Source organism: Typopeltis vanoorti, chromosome 21, assembly GCF_054136105.1.
Source record: "Typopeltis vanoorti isolate ZY-2024b chromosome 21, IOZ_Tvanoo_1.0, whole genome shotgun sequence".
Taxonomy (NCBI): Eukaryota; Metazoa; Arthropoda; class Arachnida; order Uropygi; family Thelyphonidae; genus Typopeltis; species Typopeltis vanoorti.
Window position 1 is genome coordinate 9419207 of NC_143569.1, and position 25594 is coordinate 9444800.

At 36.8% G+C, this 25594-nt stretch overlaps 1 protein-coding gene across 2 annotated transcripts in view; it reads left to right on the plus strand.

Annotated features, from left to right (window-relative positions):
• Window positions 1–25594, plus strand: part of LOC150094612 (enoyl-CoA hydratase domain-containing protein 3, mitochondrial-like) — a 228699-nt gene that overhangs the window by 197045 nt on the left and 6060 nt on the right. For both annotated transcript variants that reach the window (XM_090411285.1, XM_090411284.1), the window contains exons 7-8: window positions 8823–8881; window positions 20794–20900. In XM_090411285.1, the coding sequence (XP_090267411.1) occupies window positions 8823–8881; window positions 20794–20900 (166 nt within the window). The remainder of the gene's footprint in view (window positions 1–8822; window positions 8882–20793; window positions 20901–25594) is intronic.

Genomic DNA, 25594 nt, shown 5'->3' on the forward strand with positions numbered 1-25594 from the left:
ACGAAATTCTTTCTTCTTTGAAGATTAGAACATCAAAAAAAGTAAACTGGATTAATTCACTTGAATCAAATTTTTTGAATGTATTTAGAAGTTTTTTGAAATGGATTTAGAAGAAGAAGAAAGTTGTTAAATCAGAGGGATCATATTCCTCTTCCTATCATGGATTTTAGGCCAAGTGACCTATTCTAGTGTCATGCCATCACTTTCTTGGTCTTCCAATTCTTCTTTTTCTATTTATTTTATATCTGTATAGTACTTTTGGCAGTCTGCTATTGCCCATTCTGTTTAGATGTTCTAACCATTTTTGTTTATATTTAACTTATATAGTAATTAATTGGTTTTATGAGGGGTTTCTGAAAAAGTAAGGTAACACATTTTTTTTCCTCAAAGATGTTTATTTATAAGAAGTTGAAATTATACACTGAGAAATAAGTGAACATGCACATTTTCTCACAAAGTCTCCAAATTTATTGTTTCACTATGGATTGAGTAAGTTCATCAGTACTGGTACTGATAAAAGGACTTATTGTTGGGTCAGGTGTATCAATAAATTTGTTTCCATTTGTTTGGACCCTTCAAGAAACACTTTTCTTGAGGGGTCCAAACAAATGGAAGTCTGAAGGCACTAAGTTTGGGCTAGAGGAGAGGATGTAGCAGTTTCCCAACAATTACAGCACAACCACTTGCGAGTTGTGTGTAGAGTAGCATTGTCATGAACCAAAATCACGGCACTTGTCAGCAGTCCTGGTCATTTGTGTGGAATGTTGGCTTTCAGTTTGTCCAATGTTGCATAGTAAAGCTCTGCATTGATTGTTCCTCCCTTCTGCAAGAAGTCCACGAACATAACACCTTGGTGATCCCAGAACACTGTGGCCATGACACTGTGGGAACAGTTTTGAATTTTTTTGTGCACAGGAGATTGTGGATGTTTCCAGGTCATGGAGTCTTGTTTGCTCTCCACAGTAAAGTGATGAACTCATGTTTTGCCTCCTGTGACTAGGTGAACAAGAAAATCCTTGCCTTTGTCGCTGTATTACAACAGATTCTTCAGACATATCCCCATGTATGTTGCCTTGTGCTCCTGTGACAATTGTCAGGACACCCATGGGAGCACACCTTTCAGAAGTCAAGGACATCATGAACAATTTCATAAACAGTGGACTACTTGAGTTCACCACTTGTGCAATTTCACACAGTTTTACTCACCAGTCTTCAAGAACAATGCCTTTAATGTGTGAAATGTTGTCTCCTGTCTCTTCTCATTGAATGCCTTCCTGCCTGAAGTCGATCTTCAGTGTCACCATTGCCTACTTTTAATTCATTGCACCACAAACACCTGCTTCTTTGACATTACCTTTTTGTCCATATACAGCAACCATTTCATGGTGAATATCACTTGGTGTCTTCTGCTTGCAAAAAATGAATAACTTCATGGACACCTACTGTCCAGTTGCACGATCACCATCTTGCAATTGGACATTGGCACCACACTGCAGTGGTGGTCTTTTTGAAGGTTATTAGCAAGTTTATTTGTCCACCATATTTTATCTCATTCCCTTTCACCATTATTAAGAAGGAAAAAAAATGTGTTACTTTTTGGAAACCCCTCACATATTCAGGGATTGTAAAATTTCTCCATTTGTTTTATGGTCCCATTTGATATATCCTGCTGTTTTTCTGCGAAATTTCATTTCTGCAGTTCAAATCCATTTTTCATTCTTTTATGGGCCCTGTTTCACTTCCAAATAATAAGTTCGTTTAGAGAGAACATTATATAGTCTGAATCTGGTGTTTTTGTACTATTATTATTATTATTATTATTAAACAAGACCTCATGGAGTCAAAGACTCATCTAGGAGGTCCTTTTATCTCACACACATCTCATCATACCGCGTCTTAAACACATTCAAACTCCTTGCAGACACCACACTCTCAGGCAAGGCATTCCAATCACTCACAACTCTGCACGAAAAAAACCTGCCTCTCACTCCCCTACTCACACCCTCTTTATACAGTTTCCAGGGATGACCTCTGGTTCTCCCACTATTCTCTGTAGAACTTCTCCACCATTGATCCTATAACAACCCCTTACCAACTTGTAGGTCTCTATCATATCTCCCCTCTTCCTTCTCTCCACTAGACTCTGCAAATTACATCTTTTCAATCTTTCCTCATACTCGACATTCCAGAGGTCAGAAACTATCTTAGTCAGTCGCCTTTGGACCCTTTCCAACATCTCTTCATCCTTCTGAAAACCAGGTGACCAAATCTGGGCACAATAGTCCATGTGTGGCCTAATCAAAGCCTTATACAATGGAACAAGAATCTCCCTACTTCTACACGTCAGTGTCCTCCGCATCATTCCCAGAAGTCTTTGTGTTGTCTTCACAATTTTGGCGATGTGTCCACTAAATTTTAGATCCTTATCCACTATCACCCCCAGATCTCTTATTTCCTCTACTTCCAACAATATATTCTCACCAAGCATAAATTCTGCATCCCATCTTTGTTTTCCAAATTTTAAAACCTTACATTTTGCAACATTGAACTCACATCCCCATTTGCTTGCCCAATCACTCAATTTATTCAAGTCTTCTTGCAAGGCCACAACATCTTCACTACTCTTTATGGTTCGTCCCAACTTTGCATCATCTGCAAACAACTGAATATCTCCATCCAAATCTTCGCCAATATCATTAATATACAAGTTAAATAGTAATGGCCCTAAAACAGATCCCTGAGGCACTCCACTAGTGACTTTCCTTTTTCTGGATATTGCACCCCCATACACAACTTGTTGATACCTATCAGATAGCCAGTCTCCAATCCAATGCACTAATCTAATATCCAACCCCATCTGCTCTAGTTTGACTGTCAACTTATCATGAGGTACTCTATCAAAATCTTTTGCGAAATCCAAGTATATTACTGTGTATCCTTCTCCTCTGTCCAAGGAAGCAGTCACTTTATTGTAATAAGTAAGTAGATTACTAAAACACGACCTCCCTTTAGCAAATCCATGCTGTCCATCAAAGATTATACCATTGTTGTCAACCCAACTCTGGATCCTAGTTTTCACAAGCTTCTCCAACAACTTAACCACAACACCTGACACACAGATAGGCCTATAGTTTGATGCTTGAGTTCGGTCACCTCCTTTATGAAGTGGCACAATCTTGCCCTCCTTCCACTCTTTAGGGACTTGACCGAGTGCAAGACTCGTATTAAAAAAATATGTCAAGGCAGGTTTCAACTCTCTGGCACATTCCTTCAGAATACGTGGTGATATATTATCAAGTCCCACAGCCTTATTTACATCTAGTTTACTCAACTCCCCAAACACCTCTTGCTCACTTACAGTCAGTCTCTCCTCCCCATCATCAACTGCTCTTAATCTCTCCATGAAGTCACATTCACAAGATTGAAAGATCTTTATGAACTGCTCATTAAGTATCTCCACCACACATTCTGCAACAGCTGTCTTTATACCATTTCCTCCAATCAATGTCATCCTTCCATAATCATTCTTTCTTTTGCTGGCTACATATCGAAAGAACTCCCTAGGATTCTTTTTAGCTTCATTAGCTAACTGCTGTTCATACCTCTCTTTAGCTACTCTCACCAACCAAGTCACCCTCCTTGCCTGGTCTTAGTAGACCTCATGAAATTGGTTACTTCCACTTCTCTTATGCTGCCTCCACAATACCCTTTTTCTCTGTATTGCATGCAGAGCATACTATTGATGGCTTAAATATTTTTATTTATTATGCTGTTTACTTTTATATTTTAATGTCTATATCAGGAGTGTTCAACCCGTGAGCCGCATTGGGCCTCTGGGCTATTAGTGATACTGCCCCATAAGATCTTAATCTTTTAACATTGTTATATGATGCAAAAAATATGCTGTCTTTCTTTCCATTTTGATACAGGAATTTGAGAATAGGTTTCAAGATTTCAGAAAAAAATTATCAGTTTTTTTTGTTTATTTGCAACTCCACTATCAGTCAACATAAATACATTACCTTCGAATTTTCAAATGGAATGTACAGAGTTGCAATCAGATATTCAACTCAAAGAAAAATTTTATCATGTCTCTTTGATAGATTTTTATAACGCCTATCTTCCCAGAAAAAAATATCCTTTGCTTCACAATCACGCTTTATTCATGTCATCGCCTTTTGGTAGTACGTACATTTGTGAACAACTATTTTGAAGAATGAAGCATACGAAGAGTAAAGTTAGATCAAAAATTTCTAACGAGAACCTTGAGAGCTCGCTACGAATTGCACCCACTTCCATCGAACCAGACATTGGTTGCATGTAAACAAGGCCAAATATCTCACTAGTTTTGTGTTTATGCTGCCCTCCTTTTTTTCTCATCTCATCTTCCTTATACCCTCTTTTACCTTGCGGTGTCGAGGGTCCATTGATCATCGGACCTCACTCCGTTTACAGGATAAGGTGGTCAGCCTTATGCCCCGGTGTATCCTATGGCCTATAGTGTTGAGTTCTCAAGGCCAGTTTGCCTGCATTGCAGGATGAAAAACCCCAGAATAAACTGGGGGGAAAACCCTGCTGTCCACGCCCAAGACTGGCTAACTTGGCTATGGCTGAGGAAGATCCTTCAGCTCCTCACATCACCGACGGGAATCGAACCTAGGACACTCCTTCCCCAGGTATATGGTTGCGAAGCGCATAGCCACTAGGCTAACCGCGCGGACCTCCTTTTTTTTAATGCTAGAATAAAAAAATTTAAAAAAAACTAAAGGAAGTTTTGTTACTTATATACATTAACTATATTATACATTTTATATGCGGCCCAAGACGATTCCTCTTTAATATATCTTTTGAATCTTTGTATGATAAGCCACATCACAGGTGTTTGAAAGTATTGACTTGTTCTAATATTTTATTATCTATCACTATTGTACTTCTTGTTAGATTTTCTCAAAATCCATTATTTTCGTCTTTTCTTTTGATATTCTCATATATTGTTCTGAAATTTCATTTAATGATTTTACTGATTTCTGTAGATCATCTTCTGATGCAGTTAATACAATTTAATTATCTGCAAACATGGAGACTCGATGATCCGTGGTGTGCAAGATAGGATGCCAGAGGAGTGTTTGCCTGGACGAGCAATAGAAAGTGTAGCTATGGCCATTAAGCTGGGCAAAAAGATAGATGAGATGATTATGATGGTGGGCATGAATGACTTGAGAGGCAAATCAGGTGGTGAGAGAGCTGAGGTTCATGCTTGAGGTTGTACAAAAGAAAATGCAGAGATTGTGTGTGTGTGTGCGCGTGTGTGCGCGTGCGCATGCGTGTGTGTGTTACCCACCCAGGTATGATAATGACGAGCTGAGCAGAAAAGCAGTAATAATGAATAGCATAATAAGTGTCAGAAGAGAGGATTGGAATATGTGGATACTTGGAGGGCATTTGAGGACAGAAAGGAACTGTATGCGAGAGACTGTTTGCATTTGAATGAGGAAGGACATAGACATCTGGAGAGATTGCCGTTTTCTGAATGAGTCGGTGTGTCAATACAGGGAAACTAGAATTCCCAGGGTGGTTAGTAGAAGGTGTGTGGCCTCTTGTGAGATTGAGTGCTTGGGGGAAGGGGGGATGACATCAGGTAACGCTGAGTCCAATGGAGTCTGGAGGGGATAATAATAGGTATAGAAGCAGTGTCATTTCTATGCTTTATACTAATGTCAGGAGTATCTGGAATAAAGGAGATGAATTGGTGACACTGATAGCATCAGTCTGGCCAAAGATTATTAGGATCTCTGAGACGTAGTTGATGGAAGATGATATAATAACAGGAATAGAAGTAGCAGCATTTTTCGGCAGGATAGGAAGTTTTGGAGTACTGCTTATGATAAGTGATGACTTATGTCCTCTAAGAGTGGAGACTTTGGAAGGCTGTGACACTAATGATTTTGAAAGCATGTGGTGTGAGGTGGAGGTGGGCAAGACAGGGTATTTAGTGGGGTGTTGCTACAGACCAAGGAGCACAGGGGTGGGGACCAGGAGATGTTGAGACAGTTGAGCGTGGCAAGTGCAAGAAGAATGATTGTTATGGGAGAATTTTAACTACAGCAGTATAAACTGGGGAGAGGAAGATGGATGTAGCAATAAGGGAATGGAATTTCTAGAATTCTTGAGGGACAAATGTCTTAGGCAACATGTAATAGAGGGGAACAAGAAGCTTTAGAATTTTTGATTTGGTTATAGCAACAGAAGAGTTGATAATAACTGGGATGACATCTCCCCCCCCCCCCCCAGTTGGAGAGAGTGACCATGTGGTTTTGACTTGGATGATGAATAGACATGCAGAAGTATCAAAGAAAAGGGAATGTATGTGGAATTATAAGGGGGGGGGGATTATAATAATCTTAGGTATCAACTTGGGGCAGTTCCATGGAGTGTGGAATGAGAGGCCAGGATATCATTAGTGCTTGGGAAATTAAGGAAGACAAAACTGGAATATGAGAAGAGATTGGCACTAAGATCCAAAGAAAATCCTAGGAATTTTTTAGCTCTGTGGCCAGTAGGAGGAGAAATGATTGTGAAAGAATGACATTGTGGGATAAAAATGGGAATAGAGTGACCGATGCAGAGGACATAGTGGAGTTGTTCAATGAACACTTTATTGAAGTATTTCATCCTGGAGAAGTAAGTTTTGATACTCTTTTTCTTAGCCTTTTAATTTTTGAAACTTCCCTTCTTTCACTTTTTCTGCAGCCACTGTGTTAGGAGAATAAGTTTCATTATACTGAAAAGAGTTTATTGTTTGTGGAATGAAATATATCTCTAAGTCTCTCTTCCTTTTCCCTAACATGTTGAAAACATTGCTCAAGATTTTTAACCTTTTTCTTGAATGCTGTTTCTTTAAAATTATCTTTAAGGCCATGCCTAAACTGGCTAAACAGCAACCATTCTAAAGAGGATCTCTCTTGAGATGAAACATTAAATTTATGAGCAATGCTCCAAAGTCTGTGATAATACTCTGAAACAGATTGCCTATTACTAAGGTTGGATTAATTAACTTAAAAAATTCCTCATTTTTAATTGAAGAAACTTCACTACTAAAATTGCTATCTCCTGTAGCCATTTGACTTTTGATTTACTTTCCAGAATCTAAAGTGAAGTTAAGTCACAACCAATCCTGTAAGTCGACTGCACCATTTTTGTAAAGATTAGAGATTATTTATTTATTTTGATAATTATTAATCGTCATTTGTTTTGATATTATCTCTATAATGATTATTTCTAATTCCGAGTGTTTATTATTGTACAAGGGTTCAGTTCCGATTGGTGCAGTGACTTTTAATTGTTTCTTCCAGAATACCGAAAATCACTGACTCGAGACCAAATACAAAAAAAAAAAAAAAATATGCATTTAATAAAATTAAAACAATATATATGCACTTAAAATTGCATAAATACAAAATACTGGATCCAAGGCCTTCTAAAATAAACCTACACTTTAGAGATTTTCTTATCCAAAAATATTAAAATCACCCATTCTCTGACTCATTCTATTACTAGATTGTTTAACATATACTTAATCATGTCCCAGACTAAACACCTTGTTTACACAATAGCAAAATGTTCATCGTCGGTTTCTTTTTTTAAGGCCTTTTTCCAAAGATATAAAATTTTCTTCTCCTTTTCCATAGGATCCTTTCTTATCACCCTTATGTAGCACACATTATTCCTCCTGTCTCTGAAGTATAAATATTCTGAATTCACTGAAGTATAAAGTACTCTTACCTCTTGCAGTTCAATTTTTCTCATTTTTGTACCAGCAAAAAAGGTTTCTTCTACTACTTTATCTAAGTTGCACTAATTCCGTCGCCTTTTCAGCAGAAATAACAAATAGATCTGACATCCTTAAGAGAGATGAAACTTTCCAATTAGCATTCCCTCGAACATTCCTTTAGAATGTCAATTGCAATATCTTCTTTTATTTACTAATACTTATTTGATAGTCTTAACTCCTCCACTTTAAAAGCTCGCAGTTCTACTATTCCTTTTTTGGAATCTTCTATTAATATTCCTCTGACTGTCACATACAACTAAATAAACTTCATAAGAACAAAATTCCTCCGTCTGCATTCTTAAACTTCCATTAGCTCTCTCTTGTTTACTCCCCATTACTTCGATACCGAATGCTCTCCTTGTCAGCTGTTAATCACGCATCAATCTCCTTGGCGAGCATGCGCACTATATGTGAGTGGCAAGCAAGAAGTTAGGTATAATGGCTGACATGTCTCCGTTAGCATAATGAGAATGTCTTTACAAAAAAAACAACACTTAATGATTTTAAACCACAATAAAAATTCTGAACATGTCAGCCATTATCCATCAGGAATGCTGATATATTGTACAAGTTAAATAAATAGCCAGAACAAAAATCTATGGTACTCTGCTCATCACCCCATTTTCTTTGTCACGTTTTGACACACAACACTCAACTGTTTATAAATCAATCATTCTCTCCTGATGACATATGTAATATTTATTTGTATTATAAATTAAATTTTAAAATTAATCTTAGATGGAAACTTCTGAATACATGTGAATATAGTTGCCTCTCAATATGGCTAACACCATTATAACAAATCCACTCACTATAATAGAATACCAAAAAAATTTAACCAAGCTGCACAGCATCTGTTTGGAAGAAAATTCATTATGTAATAAATCATTCTTACATTTCCTAGGAGTCTGCCATAGTGAGAGTTGATGTTAATTAAAATTGCTAATCATAATATGTATTTTAAAATAGCATCTCTTAATTTGGTTTGCAGAAGCTCTTAGAAGTGGGCTAGTCAGTAAAGTTGTACCAGATAACATGCTAGAAGAAGCTGTAAGTATTGAAATAAATATTACTGCTTTTCAAAATTTTATATATATTGGCATAATAGAGTTATATGTTATTTTGTATTATTTAAAAATAAAAGAAGTAATAATCACTACACACACATGCAAACACACAAAGCAGTATTTTTTATTAAAATATTACGTATACAAGACTCCATTAAAGAAAAGCATCTTTAATTCTTTTTATTTCATAGTTAGAATATTCACCACAGCAAGTTCACTGCAAATGTTGTCATGCCTTCCAGTTACTTCACAGTCAGTTCACCCACTACCAAATTTTCTTTTTGCATAATCGTGCAACAGCCCATTGATTGTATTGCATATTTTCACTGACACTCCTAGTGATGGAGGTGACAGAATTCAAGTATCAAATTATAGGCCAGTTTGTGTGTCAAGTGTTTTGGTTAAAGTATTGGAAATGCTGAGAATCAGGATCTAGAATTGGGTTGACAACAATAGCATTATCTCTGATGGATAATGTGTATTTACTAAAGGGAAGTCATTTATAAGTAATTACTTACTTATTAAAATAAGGTAACAACAACATTGGATATAAGAGATGGATGCACAGTAGTATACTTAGACTTTGCAAAAGCTTTTGATAGATTACTGCATGATAAGTTGATAGTCAAACTAGAGTGGATGGGGTTGGATATTAGACTAGTACATTGGATTGGAGATTGGCTGTCTGATAGCAAGTCTGATATATGGGAGAGCAATATCCTAGAAGAAGGAAGTCACTATCGGTGTGCCTCAGGGGTCTCTTTTAGGCCATTGCTGTTTAACCTGTATGTTAATGATATTGGGAAAGATTTGAATGGGGATATACAGTTGGTTGCAGATGATGCAAATGGAAACAAACTATGAGGAGTAGAGTAGATGTTGCCTTACAAGAAGACTTCAATAAACTGAGTGAATGGGAACAGGAGTGGGGATGCCAGTTCAGCATTGCAAACCAAAAGGTTTTAAAATTTGGAAAACAAAGATGGGATGTAGAATTTACTCTTGGTGGAGATATATTGTTGGAGGTGGAGGAAATAAGAGATCTTGGCATTGTAAAGATAAGGATGTAAAATTTAGAGGACATATTGCCAAAATTGTGAGAACACAACGAATTCTGGTGATGATGCAGAGGACACTGACTAGCAGAAGCAAGGAGATTCTGGTTCCATTATATAAGGCTCTGATTAGGTCACATATGGACTACTATGCATGGATTTGGTCAACTGGTTTTCAAAAGGATGAAAAGATATTGGAGAGGGTCCAGAAGTGATTGACCAAAATAGTTTCTCATCTCTGGAATGTTGAATATCAGGAAGAGTTGAGATGATGCAATTTGCAGAGTCTAGCAGATAGGAGGAAGAGGAGTGATATGATAGATATGTACAAGTTAGGAAGGGATTGTAATATGATCAACATTAAAGAGGTTTTTTATAAAATGGTGGCTGAAAGCTGTATGAGGAGAGAGTGTGAGCAAGGGAGTGAGTAGTAGTTTTTTTGCATGGAGACTTGTGAATGATCAGAGTGTGGTGTCTACAGAGAATTTGAAATGTGTTTAAGGCATGGTATGATGAGCTGTGTTTATGCAAAACGGACCTCCTAGATGAGCCTGTGACTCCATGGAGTCTTAAGATAATAATAATCTATCAAATCTTATACTTTGACCTTCCAAGGCATTTTTAACTACATCAGTAAACCAAGATCTTGGTCTCAGAGAGAGATTAAGATATTTGATGCATTAAACATATGCTAATCTTTTGTGATCATATCACATTAGGTTACCTCTACTCACACCTTCCTGAATGCTAATAATGTCAAATTCCTTCCTCATAATGCAATTTTCATGAGATTTGCTACTGATGCCATCTATTCTCTTTTCTGATTTCTCATCTCTGCAGTCTCTAGTCTTTGATCAACAGTTTTATTTCCAATGCAACGCTCATATCCACAAGTTAAATAAGTAGAATGTTTTTTTTTCACTTTCTTGTAAATTAAATTAAACTTACCAAGAAATTATATCCTTAATTTACCTTTTATCTAAGTGTAAGCAAACAAAGTTTGCATGTAATGTATCTTCATGACTAAACTACTTGTATATAGAGGCTAATGATTTCAGATGAATTGCCTTAGTGTCCCATAATACAAAACATACATCCTTTTGGATGTATATAATGTTATGTAGTATAGAGAAGATCATTACCCAGGCCAGTTTCAACCTTTATTGAAGTCTCATCAGTAGGATCCACAATCAGAAGAGATGCCAAGGTTGAATTAATGCAGATTAATTCAACCTTGTCATGAAGATACTTCATGCAAAAAACTGTGTTTGCTTGCACTTGAATAAAGAATAAAACAAGAATATAATTTATAAGACTATTACACTTTTTTTATATAATGTTTGTCAAGTAGCTTTATTTTATTATCCTACAATTATTTTCTATCGGCATCTTCAGGGAATACAAACTAGTAAGCTATATGAAGGTAACAGACTAGGTTATAACTGATGGTTCTAATTCATACAAAAAATTAGTATTGAACGAGGCAATGCGCGTGTCTCAGGAACGTGATTTATTCGTTATGGCTCATGATGTAATTGTCATGAAAGTTCATTTCTTTGATGTTTAATGATCTGATTAAAGCTTTCCAAATTTCTGGTAAGGTTAGACCTTGATTCTTGTTTAGGTTTTCAGTTTTATGGGCGATTGTAGCTGCTTCCTTGAAGGTTCTTGAATGGTAGTTATCTTCTATATAGGGCATAAGGCTCTTATTGCCTTATGCCCTATATAGAAGTTTTGCCACTTTCTTGCCACTTTGCCTCTACTAACCATCACACTCAGTGTGATGGTTAGTAGAGGCAAAGTGGCAAGAAAGGCCTGAAATGTCTTGTCTGTTGTTTCTGACATATCCTATGTGTTCTTTCTTTTTCGTTTCAAAGCTTCTAGAGGTCTGACCTACATAACTAATACCACATGAGCAAGGTATATTACATACTCCAGAGTACTTGTAGAATGGATGAGGATCTTTCGGTGATCTTAAAAATTTCCGAATAGTGTTGATTGACTTGAATGCTACTCTGACATTATGTGGTTTTAGAAGGTTAGCTAATTTTTTGGAAATGCTGCTGACAAATGGAATAGTAATAGTACTGATGTATTGGACATCATTTCACAAAAAAACTTGTATTTCACAAAAGGTTCAGTGAATGCACAAGTGCACCAGAAAATTTCAGAAGAATTACTCCCTACTATCAGAGACCACTTTATTGTAATAATGAACTGCAACTGGGCTACCCTGCCTCCAGGGGACAAAAATTGGAGGCCTGGTCCTCCAGGTTTGGGGTTTGGTAATGGGCTAGCAACTTCTTCCTATAAAAAATCTCTTGTTAAGAAAGCTAAACAATTGAAAGCCAGACTTACTTCAAAGAAACAACACATAAAAAGGAAAATGTTAATGAATTTTGGGACATGGAATGTTAGAATAATGTTACAGGTAGGGAAAAGTATAACAGAAAAGTTCAAGAAATATGAATTGAATGTTAAGATAGAAAGGAAAAGGAAGAATAAACAAAAAGATTATATTATGTATTGTAGTGGTGCCGAAGAACAAGGAAATTATGGAGTAGGATTTATTATTAGAAAGAAGATAATAAAATCAATTTTAGGATTCATGCCAATAAATGAAAGAATTTGCAACTTATGAATTAAAGGAAAATTCCATAATATCACTTTTATTAACGTACATGTCCAGACTGAAAATGCTGACAAGATTGTGATAGATCAATTTGGTGAGACTTTACAAGAAACATGTGAAAAAATAAATAAAAATGGTGCCATGATAATATTAGGGGATTTTAATGCAAAAATAGGGAAAGAGGACATATTTCATGAATTAATTGGAAAGTACAGTCTACATGAAGAAATCAGTGAAAATGGAAATAGACTTATACAATTAGCAATATCAAATAAACTTAGAATAATGAGTACACATTTTCAACATAAGATACATCTGGGGACTTGGATTATTCCAACAACCAAAGAATGTAATCAAATAGATCATGTCCTGATTTCAAAAAGAGGGGCAAGTTTAGCCAATAATGTATGAGCATATAGAGGAGCACATTGTGACTCTGATCATATGCTAGTTAAAATTAAATTTATATACAGAATATCAAATGTAGATCAAAGGAAAACTGAAAAGCTAAAGAAATGGAACACTGAAGCATTCCAAAATAGAGAAATAATTGATAAATATCAGAAAAAAATAAAAGATAATATTAAAACAATAGAAAAAGGAAAGAAAGAAGAAATAGGATGGTATAGGAAAAATAGAAATCAATGGTTTGATGAAGAATGTGGAAATAATTGAATTGAAAAAGTGTTTACAAAGGAACACAAGAAATAATAGAGGGGAACATGAAGAGAAAAGAAAGCAGGCAAGTAAAATTCGTAAAAAGAAAAAAGGAAGAAATGAAGGAGAAGAAGGTGGAACAGATAGTGGAGTATAATGAGAAAAGAGAAACTAGAAAATTTTATAAAGAATTAAAACAGTTCTTGTCAGATTATTTTGTGCTTCTCTTTTATATTCTTCATAGGAGACAAAAAGGTCCAATCCTTAATATTTCCCATCCAATATATTCTTTGTCTTCCTCTTCTTCTTTTTCCTTGTATTATTCCTTCTAGAAGTGTTTTTTTTTAGGGATTCATGCCTTAGTATGTGACCAAGGTAGGTGGTTTTCTTAATGGTTTTCAATCATCATCTTCAATTATCTCTAATATTTCTAAATTAGTTTTTTTGGCAGTCCATGGAACTCTGAGGATCCACATCTCAAAGGCTTTTAGTTTATTTTTGCATAATTTGATATTGTCCAGGTTTCTGCTCCATATAGCAGTGTCGACCATACGTAGCATTTGGACAGCCTAATTCTTGTTTTTGTGTGAATTTCCCTTGAGGTCAGAATGTTTTTCATGCTAATAAAGGTTGATCTAGCAATTTCTATTCTTCTTAATATTTCCTTATCACACTTTCCATTCTCTGTAATTAGTTGACCCAGTTATGTGTAACTCTACTTGATCTAAAGTATTTCCTCTGATCTTAATATTTATATCAGGTATTTTCGCTTTTTCTCTTGTTACCAGCATGGTTTTGTTTTTTTGAAGTTGAAATTAAGTCTATATTTTTCACTTAGTATTAGCATCTCTTCTAGTAGGTTTTGAAGAACTTTTTTTATTTTCAGCTAGCAGTACTGTATCGTCTGCATATCTTAAGTTGTTTATATTCCTGCCTCCTATGCTGACTCCTTTAAATTCTTCTAATTGCTGAAAGATAGTTTCAGTATCAGAAATATATACACGTTAGCACAAGAATAATGTTTCATTTGCCAAATATTTTGTTCTGAATATTACAGACCATCTTCAGTGGCTACATAGGAATAGTTTTAAAAAACAAAGCGGAATACGAGCAATTGATCATTCATACATAGAACGCGCTGCGTGATGCCATATAGCTAACTATTAGAAGTCTTGTGTAGAGGCTTAAGTGCTGTGAGGACATTATGTTGGAGATTTAATGGATTTTTTACAACACTCAGAAAGAATTAAATTAGAATTTAATACTCCTATATTTCGTCCTAGTCACTAGGACATCTACAGGAATTACAAAAACAATTAATGTAACATGCACACAAAAACTTACAATACTAAGCCCAACCACGTGGGTGACCCTAAAGTCCTATCTAGGTGGAGCACCCTCTAAGGGCGGTAGTAGGTGGCCTGGAATGTAAGGTGGGACCTCTGGTGATGAGTGTTTCCCAAATCTTCGGAAACTTAATGCAACCGTATTTGTTAAGATTTGGTTGGTTTCTGAGAGCTGCTGCTGCTTCTAAGAAAAGTCTCTCTTTCTTGAATTTGCTGTGGTGGAGCATGGTGGTTTTCTTCCATGATACTCTGTGGGTGGTGTCCAAAACATGGTCAGCCAAGCCTGAATGGCCATAGTTGTGTTTAACGATGTACGACTTGTGTTCCTCCAGGTGGATGGATGCTGATCTGCCTGTCTGTCCAAAGTACGCAAGCTTACAGGAACAGAGTAGTTTGTAAACTCCAGGCAGAGAGAGAGGGGGAGCTGATCTTTCGTAGAACGGATAAGGGTAGAAAGTTTGCGGTATGGCTTATATGCTGTGTGTAGGTTATACTTTTTTAGTATCTTGGCTATATTTTCCGAAGTGCCTCGGATGTAGGGTATGGTGATGGCATTTTTAAATTCTTGTTGACGAGAGGAATGGGGGAGGAATTGATTTTTTTTTTGATACTGTGTTCGCTGTAGCCATTGGAGAGGAAAGTTCTGTGTATGTGGGTAAGCTCAGTAGTGAGGGCGGTTCCACTGGAACAAAGATTGTGGGCTCTCTTAGTAAGGGTTTTAATGATGCCATATTGTTGTGAGGGGTGGTGGTGGGAGAGTTTGTGAATGTATCTGCCTGTGTGTGTGTGGGTTTTCTGTATACAGTGAAGGCAAGTGTATCATTGGGCAGGCGCGTGACTAAGAAGGGTAAACAATTATTCTTTTCCTTTTCCATAGTAAACTGGATTCTTGGATGTAGGCTATTGAGATGACCGAGGAAGGAGTCTAACGTGTCTGGGCCATGAGGCCAAATGGAGAACACATCATCTACATAACTTATCTTATGCCCAACGCATGGCTCTCCAGAAACTACGCAAAGAAAAAAAGTATCGTCATCACCAGAGCGGATAAGGGTAATGCCACAGTTGTTCTTAATACCAGCGAATACAATCATAAAATGAACACTATCCTCCGCGATCGCGCCACCTACATCCTGCTAGAACACGACCCCACAAAAACACAAGTTAAGAAATTAAAAATCTTACTTAAAAAAGTAACCTCCTGGCCCCCTGACGTCACGAAAAAACTTAAACCTTTCCGCTCCCGTCCCCCCGAATATACGGTTTACCAAAAATCCACAAACCCAATTCCCCACTCAGACCTATAGTAGATGCCACCAATGCACCTTGTTACAGACTGTCTAAACAGCTGGCCAACTCTCTGTCCCCCCTCAACGGAAATTCAGCTTCCTATATAAAAAATTCGACCCACTTTAAAGCCCTCACAGAAAATTTAACCTTGTACAATACAGACATATTGGTAAGCTTTGATATCTCTTTGTTTTCCAATATTCCCTTAACTGACACTTTATCTCTCTTAGAAAACGTTTTCCCCTCTGACATCTTAGATCTCTTTTCCTTTGCCATCAACTCTGGGTATTTCTCTTGGAATAACAAAATCTACAAGCAGATAGAAGGTTCCCCCCCTCTCACCCCCCCCCCCCCCCCTTGACAATTTCTATATGGAAGATTTCGAAAAACGAGCCATAGACTCATCCCCACCCAAACCTTCTATCTGGCTAAGATGTGTAGATGATGTGTTCTCCATTTGGCCTCATGGCCCAGACACGTTAGACTCCTTCCTCGGTCATCTCAATAGCCTACATACAAGAATCCAGTTTACTATGGAAAAGGAAAAGAACAATTGTTTACCCTTCCTAGACACCTTAGTCACGTGCCTGCCCAATGATACACTTGCCTTCACTGTATACAGAAAACCCACACACACAGGCAGATACATTCACAAACTCGCCCACCACCACCCCTCACAACAATATGGCATCATTAAAACCCTTACCAAGAGAGCCCACAATCTTTGTTCCAGTGGAACCGCCCTCACTACTGAGCTTAACCACATACACAGAACTTTCCTCTCCAATGGCTACAGTGAACACAGTATCAAAAAAAAATCAATTCCTCCCCCATTCCCCGTCCCTCTCGTCAACAAGAATTTAAAAATGCCATCACCATACCCTACATTCAAGGCACTTCGGAAAAAATAGCCAAGATACTAAAAAAGTATAACCTACACACAGCATATAAGCCATACCGCAAACTTGCTACCCTTATCCATTCTACGAAAGATCAGCTCCCCCCTCTCTCTCTGCCTGGAGTTTACAAGCTACCCTGTTCCTGTAAGCTTGCGTACTTTGGACAGACAGGCAGATCAGCATCCATCCGCCTGGAGGAACACAAGTCGTACATCGTTAAACACAACTATGGCCATTCAGGCTTGGCTGACCATGTTTTGGACACCACCCACAGAGTATCATGGAAGAAAACCACCATGCTCCACCACAGCAAATTCAAGAAAGAGAGACTTTTCTTAGAAGCAGCAGCAGCTCTCAGAAACCAACCAAATCTTAACAAATACGGTTGCATTAAGCTTCCGAAGATTTGGGAAACACTCATCACCAGAGGTCCCACCTTACATTCCAGGCCACCTACTACCGCCCTTAGAGGGCGCTCCACCTAGATAGGACTTTAGTGTCACCCACGTGGTTGGACTTAGTATTGTAAGTTTTTGTGTGCATGTTACATTAATTGTTTTTGTAATCCTCATAGATGTCCTAGTGACTAGGACGAAATATAGGAGTATTAAATTCTAATTTAATTCTTTCTGAGTGTTGTAAAAAATCCATTAAACCTCCAACATAATAACTATTAGAAGAGTAAACATTTTTTTAAAAAAAAACATAATTAAAGATATTAATTCAGAAATTCATATGAATTTCTGAATTAATATGAATGATCTTAAATAACATTATAATGATAAAAAAAAAATAAATTTTAAAAAAATAAAAAATTTAATGTGTTATCCTGATTAAATTTTCCCAAATTTTTGATATAGATATACAGTCATTACGATTCAAGTTAAGACGTTGAAGTAAGGCCTCTACATTTTCTTTAAATAAACGTTCAGATTTGTAGTGACATCTGTGTAGGAGGAGAGTCTTGGACCAAAGGATGTTGTGGTTTGTTTCTAATCCATGCTGAGCTAATCCAGATTTCTCAGGTTTGTTGTGTTGAATTGATGACTGATGCTCTTGAATTCTTTTTTCTATGGAACATCCAGTTTGTCCAAAGTAAGAAAGATTACAATTACAAGGAACTTGATACACACTAGGTAGAGACAAGGTTGAGCATTTTTCTTTAGATGAAGGAAAATGGGTGGATAATTGTTGATAGGTGTATAAGTGGCTGTTAGATTATATTTCTTTAGAATTCTCGAAATTGGTTCAAATCCCAGAAATGTAAGGAATTGGAATTCCTTACATTCTTTCATAGTTCATTCATTCATCAACACGCCTTCATAGTTCATTCCCAAATTCACAGACCCCCCCCCCATTCATCCCTTCTACTGTTGCCTTCTGGAACAGTCTTCCGAATTATCTGAATTTGGAAGACTGTTCAGAATTACCTGATAAGAAGTCAGGTGAAAATATGTAGAAACATTGAATGCATCATGAATCGAGAACCTATAGAACAAGTAAAACATTTCAGTTGAAAATATGTAGAAACATTGAATGCATCATGAATTGAGAACCTATAGAACAAGTAAAACATTTCAGTTGTTTAGGCACAATTTTAATGTAGATGGCAAATTAAATATGGAAATAGACAGCAGAATTAGCTAAGCTAGTATGGTAGGGAATACAATCCAAAGCTTTTCAAACTAAATGTGAACAAGTTGCTTCTTGCTCATCCATATCACTAACGGTGCTTTCTTTGATGCAGCAGTGAAGTAGTTTTTCATTCAATGACTTATTAAATTTCAAACAATATTTGTATACTCTTGTTGTAATTGCCATTATATTAATTTTCAATACTGAGTATGAATGACTGAAAGAGTGCAATAAGATGTGATTAACCAAACAAGTGGTAACCTGAGGAGACCTGTCATTACATTCACTCCAATAATGGTGTTGTTTCCTTGAATAATTGGTCAGTCTTGATACTTTTTTGATCAAACCTTGTTGTGTATGTGTGTGTGTATTTTTATATTTGTAAGCAATACTTAGTCTGTATTTGAGTTGTATGTTAGAACTGAAGGAGGTATAAGAAGATGGTTTGATGTTAAATCATGTGTGAGACAAGGGTATACATTATCTCTGTTATTCATCATTTATATGAATCACATCATGAAGAAAAGTGGTCAAAATTTAAGTTGTTAATCGCACCTCTTTATTTTATGCAGACGATCTTATACTGCTAAGTTAGTCCACTACAAGTCTTGGGAATTACCTGATTAAATTGAATAATAACTATTATAAATTTGGTATGAAAATCAGCAATAAGAAGTCAGGTGAAAATATGTAGAAACATTGAATGTATCATGAATCGAGAACCTATAGAACAAGTAAAACATTTCAGTTGTTTAGGCACAATTTTAATGTAGATGGCAAATTAAATATGGAAATAGACAGCAGAATTAGCAAAGCTGATATGGTAGGAAGACAGCTTTATATGAATAAAAGAGAGATCATTGAAAACACTAAAGTGTCTGTATACAAACCAATTTTAACTTATGGATCTGAGAAGAGATGGGATAGAAATAAAACACTTGATCAAAGCCAGGAGACCACAGATATGCGAGTTCTGAGAGAGAGATTATTGAAGTGAACAGGTGACATCAATTGCAGTATCTTATTAAAAATGAGGATATTAGGAAAAAACTTGTTATTGTTAGTATTCAGATATGTGTTAGTAGAGCTAATTCTAGGTAACAGGCCATTTAAACAGAATTGGAGAGGAAAGGTTAGCAAAACAAATGTTTTTTGCCATGATGGTAGGAAAAACACCCAGCTTAAGATTAAGATGTAGTTGGACTGATGCAGTAAAAAAGTGCTTTAGAAGAGAGAAATATAACATCTGAAATATTGGAGTCTTGACAGGTAACAGATTACTTTGGTGGAAAATTGTCAATAGGAAGTTAGTAATGATATTACTTTTTCGTGTTGTGTGCTATCATAGGAGCCTGTGTAGCTCAGTGGATGTGGCGTTTGCATACCACGGCGCTTGGCCGCACGAAGGAAGACTTGGTTTCGAGTCTAGTCGGCGACCAGAGGAAATTTTTCTAAGCCTTTTTTCGACCGGTTCCCAAGTTAGTCGATCTCTGCACGGGCAAGCGGGTTTTTTGTCCCGTAAACTCAAGAAAATCGACCGTAGAACCCACATTATTTCAGACATTAAATATATTGTGTTAGGGACCACGAGATGGTGGCACATTTGGGCCGTCTCTCTTCACTGTGTACTGCTTAATTAGTGATAGCCTTGGGCCATCTATCTCTGATTGGTACCAGTGGAGATTGAACTGCCCACTCAGTCTCCAAAGTTAGGTAGGGCTAAATGGCCTCCCCTACTCCCCTATATGGGAATAAAAAGGCGTTAGCTGATTTTTTTTTTTTAATGTGCTATCATAATATCCTGTGCATCCCTTGAGATGTCACAGAAATTTGATGTTGATGATATTTTTGTGATCCCACCCACAAAAGATTGAAAACTTATTGTGCGTTTAGTATTGTGGGTGAGATGAGGATTAATCTGGATTACCTGCTGCAGAGACCAATGTGGTCTTTTTCAGGCTATTACAGGTCTCCAGTAAGCAGAGTGATAATCTCAAACTGGGTGATAAATTCGCTTCTTCCACCTAAAGACTTTCACAAACATCCATACCATAGTGTGATTTAATCCCAAAACCTGTTAATGAGTAGAGAAAGAAATGTTGTCCATTCTGCCAGTTATATCACCAATTTCATATGGTATATGATATGTGGGATATCATGTTTATATGCAGTATATATCATAATAAGTATTATAATAAATGTGAATTGGCAATCTTTATTACTGTTGAAGAAGCTAACAGTCCTATAACAATCCTAAAGATTTTATTTATTTATTTATTTATTTTTATTAAATTCATAATTTTCAAAAGCAATTAAATGATTATCAAGTATGGTAATGTTGGAACTTGGGTGAAATGACTAAGCTTTTCTATTTCTCATAGACCGAAGAGATAGTGAAAGCTATTGTCAATAAAAGCAGATCAGTTCTTGCTATAGGTAAAACGTTTTATTATCAGCAGTTACTTCAGAGTACAGAACTAGCTTATCAGTAAGTGGAATTTAATTTTAATATCTTTTCTCCTTTGCTTAATATTATCCTTTATGAGATAATGTATTGTGTGTATATCAGAACATTGTCATTTTTCAACTAATGTTCATTGTCAAGTAATCTAGTAGTAATTTTTCCTATTATATAACCAAATCTATTATGCACAATAACCAATATAATGCCTTGGTCAGGCCTTATATTGGTTATTGTAGAAATAGAAATATAGAAAGGTATGTCTTATTACTTATATGGGTACATAGATTTGGTCCCCTGGTTTTCATGATGAAGACGAGATATTGCGAAGGGTCCAAAGAAGACTGACTAAGGTGTTAACTGGTCTTTAGTATGAAAACAGATTGAGGGAATGCAGTTTGCAAAGCCTTGTAAATCAGAGGAAGAGAGGATGTGATCGAGATATTTAAGTTGGTAAAGTTTGTTACCAGGTTAAAGTGGAAGAAATTTTTCATAGAATGAAGGATATAACAAGGGGGACATCAATGGAAGCTGTATAAGGAGGGTGTAAGCAGGAGCAGGTTCTTTGCATGGAGAATGGTTTTGAGTGGAATGCATTGCCTGACATTATGGTGAATGCAGATACACTAGATGAGTGTAAAGCACAGTTTGATGGGTTTTATGCATAACAGTGTGTACCTCCTACAATGAGTCTTTTGACTCCAGCTTGACAACTGTCAGTTCCACACAAACAAAGAACAGCTTTTCATCTAATCTTCACTCAAAAAACTCAAAATCACAACAGCGAAGATATATAAACTTCTTAATAGGAACTTGTATATATAAGGAATCCACAATATACAGACATTCATTTCTTATATTTTTACTTATTTCTTAAAAGGGAATTATTTAAATCTCTCCCTTATATTCTTCCATCTTTTTCCATTTTTTCCACCTCTCTACATATATACCAATCCCTCTCTCTCCCTCTCTTGCAACAGCTGTTTGATTTTTATATCACAGTCAATCATACACTGTATTCTCTCAATTGCAATTGCATGAAGTGGTGTCGTGACAGCCGGGTATCACAAACATCAGAGAGAAGTTTTGAAGTAATACCAGACTGGATGTGTTTGTTAGCAATGCAATGAAGTTTCTTTTCCATTTGATGATTATTTCATTGCATCAGTATGAAAAATGTCTATAGGTATTTTAATTCCACTGCAGAAAGATCCACCAATGACTTGAACCATGAGGTGTAGTTAGACTTAATGGCCTCACTAGTCAACTACAGGTACTTCTGCTATTTTTTTTTATAGCAAAACTAAATAATTTTATCAAAGTAATGATATTTTTATACATTTTTTATTTCATTTTCAATTACTTTAAGTGACAATAATATTTTTCATAAATAAAACCATGTTAAGATATTTAAATATTTTAACAGTGTATCTTTCCTGTCTTGCCTTACCCAAGTAGGCAAATTCAGCAGAGGAAGGGCAGGCCAGCTACACTAAATTCAACTGCCTCAACCCATATGGATTACATTGCTAAAAAAAAGTGTCAATAATGTTACTGTGTACAGGGAAGCTAACAGGCTGAATCTTATGCCACAGAGAAATTGGTTATGTGGTCAGCGAAATCCATTCGTTACATACTTACTATAAACATTGGGACAATGTACAAACCTGGAAAGATGCATTTGATGGAGAAAGAGCTGGAGAGATTTAAATGGAACACTGTGAGTTTTTCAGAAACACACTGGACTGGACAAAGCCATATAAATCTGAAACATTTAATATTATATTACTCAGGCAGGAATGATTTGGCGCACAGAGGAATAGCTGTCATAGTCCATAGATCACTTTCTCACAGCAGAATTTAAACCCATTAGTCTACAAGCAAAAGAAAGAAAAACTTTCATTAAAATAATACACGCATATGACCCTGATTCTTCACATCCAGAAGATCATATTGATTTCTATCAACAAACACAAGAGGAAATTGACAGAACATTAAATAAAACATTCTCGTGGAAAGGCATAGACGTTGGTTATGCATTTTTAACTAAGTAATTTAAGGAAATTACAACGTCAACTAGGATATACATTAAAATAAATTTTAATATACTTCAATATTTCGGCAACGTCACGTTGCCATTTTCAAGAAACTTCAGAACAAGACACTTGCATGCAGGCACAACAAAACAGTAAATGAGGAAGAAGCAGGAAGCTATTATTTCTCCTAAAGTCCTGATGGTGCCCCCTAGCGGGCAATGTTGGTATTCTTGGGTGATTGGGCTGAAGGTCTTCTGATGTAGGTTTCCCAAATTTGAGGCAGTCTCATGCAGCCAAATTTGTTGAGGTTTGGATTATTTCTTAGGGCTGAAGCTGATTCCATGAAAAGCCTTTCATATTTGTATTTACTACGGTGTACTATCGTGGCTTTCTTCCACCGTATTCTATGGCAGGTATTGGTCAGCAAGACCAGAGTGGCTGTATTGGTGAAACCGGATGTAGTCCTTGTGTTCTGAAATTCTGATATTGGCTGTCCTGCCTGTTTGGCCAAAGTAGGACAGCTTACAGCTGCAAGGGACCTGGTATACACCAGGTAGGTCTAGGGGAGGAGGTTTGTCTTTAGTAGAGCGGATAAGGGATGCCAATTTTTTATATGGTCTGTAACAAGAAGTTCAGTCATGTTTTTTTAGGATTTTTGTAATTTTTTCCGAGGTGCCTCGGATATAGGGTATGGTGATGGATTTAGAATAATCCTTGTTGTGAGGGGGTTGTGGTTTACTGGTTTCAATATTTTTTGGATTTTTTTTGGGGGGGGGTAGCCATCGGCTGAGAAAGTGTTAAGAATGTGGTTTAGTTCTGTGGTTAGGGCATTGTCATTTGAACAGATAAGTTTAGCCCTGTTGTCTAGTGTCTTAATGACTCCATATTGTTGTGAGGAGAGGTGGTGGGATTGTTGGTGAATGTATCTGCCTGTATGGGTGGGTTTTCTATAGACTGAGAAAACCAAGGTTCCATCAGGCTGGCGGGTGACTAGTGTGTCTAAAAAAGGAAGGCAGTTGTTTTTTTACTCTTCCAGGGTGAATTTGATTCTGGGGTGTTGGTTGTTTATGTGTGTTTTTCCGGAGCCATGTGGCCAAATAGCTAACACATCATCAACATAGCGAAGCCAAATGGTTGGTTTTTGTGGGGCAGGGTTTAAGGCTTTCTCTTCAAAGGTCTCCATGTAAACGTTTGCCAAGGGTGGGGAGAGCGGAGAACCCATGACTGTCCCCTCTATTTGTTTGTAGAATTTTCCTTGCCAAACAAAATAGCCTGAGTTCATTGTGAACTGAAAAAGGGCTGTGATATTGGGAGGAAATTTAGCTTGGATTAGCTCTAAGGATTCTTTGAGTGAGACATTTGTGAATAAGGAGGAGACAATAAAACTGACCATTATGTCAGTGTGTTTGAGTGTAAGGTTCCTATGCTGGCTTTGAAGTGGGCTGAGTTTTTTATGTGTGAAGGTGTATTGCCAGTATAGTGTGAGAGAGCTTTGGCCAAATGTTTAGCTAGTTTGTATGTGGGGGAATCAATGCCATCCACTATGGGACGTAATGGCATGTAATGTGCATTACGTCCCATTTAGAAGGCAGTTGTTTTACGAAAAAAAAACAACTGCCTTCCTTTCTTAGACACACTAGTCACCCGCCAGCCTGTTGGAACCTTGGTTTTCTCAGTCTATAGAAAACCCACCCATACAGGCAGATACATTCACCAACAATCCCACCACCTCTCCTCACAACAATATGGAGTCATTAAGACACTACACAACAGGGCTAAACTTATCTGTTCAAATGACAGTGCCCTAACCACAGAACTAAACCACATTCTTAACACTTTTGCAGCCAATGGCTACCCCCCTCCAAAAAAAATCCAAAAAATATTGAAACCAGTAAACCACAACCCCCCCCCCCTCACAACAAGGATTACTCTAAATCCATCACCATACCCTGTATCAGAGGCACCTCGGAAAAAATTACAAAATTCCTAAAAAAACATGACTTCTTGTTACAGACCATATAAAAAATTGGCATCCCTTATCCGCTCTACTAAAGACAAAACTCCTTCCCTAGACCTACCTGGTGTATACCAGGTCCCTTGCAGCTGTAAGCTCTCCTACTTTGGCCAAACAGGCAGGACAGCCAATATCAGAATTTCAGAACACAAGGACTACATCCGGTTTCACCAATACAGCCACTCTGGTCTTGCTGACCAATACCTGCCATAGAATACGGTGGAAGAAAGCCACGATAGTACACCGTAGTAAATACAAATAGGAAAGGCTTTTCATGGAATCAGCTTCAGCCCTAAGAAATAATCCAAACCTCAACAAATTTGGCTGCATGAGACTGCCTCAAATTTGGGAAACCTACATCAGAAGATCTTCAGCCCAATCACCCAAGAATACCAACATTGCCCGCTAGGGGACACCATCAGGACTTTTGGAGAAATAATAGCTTCCTGCTTCTTCCTCATTTACTGTTTTGTTGTGCGTGCATGCAAGTATCTTGTTCTTAAGTTTCTTGAAAATGGCAATGTGACATTGCCGAAATATTGAAGTATATTAAAATTTATTTTAATGTATATCCTAGTTGACGTTGTAATTTCCTTAAATTACTTAGTAAAAAATTAAATAAAACAATAATAATAAAAATATTTGATAATAATCGGTGATTTTAATGTCAA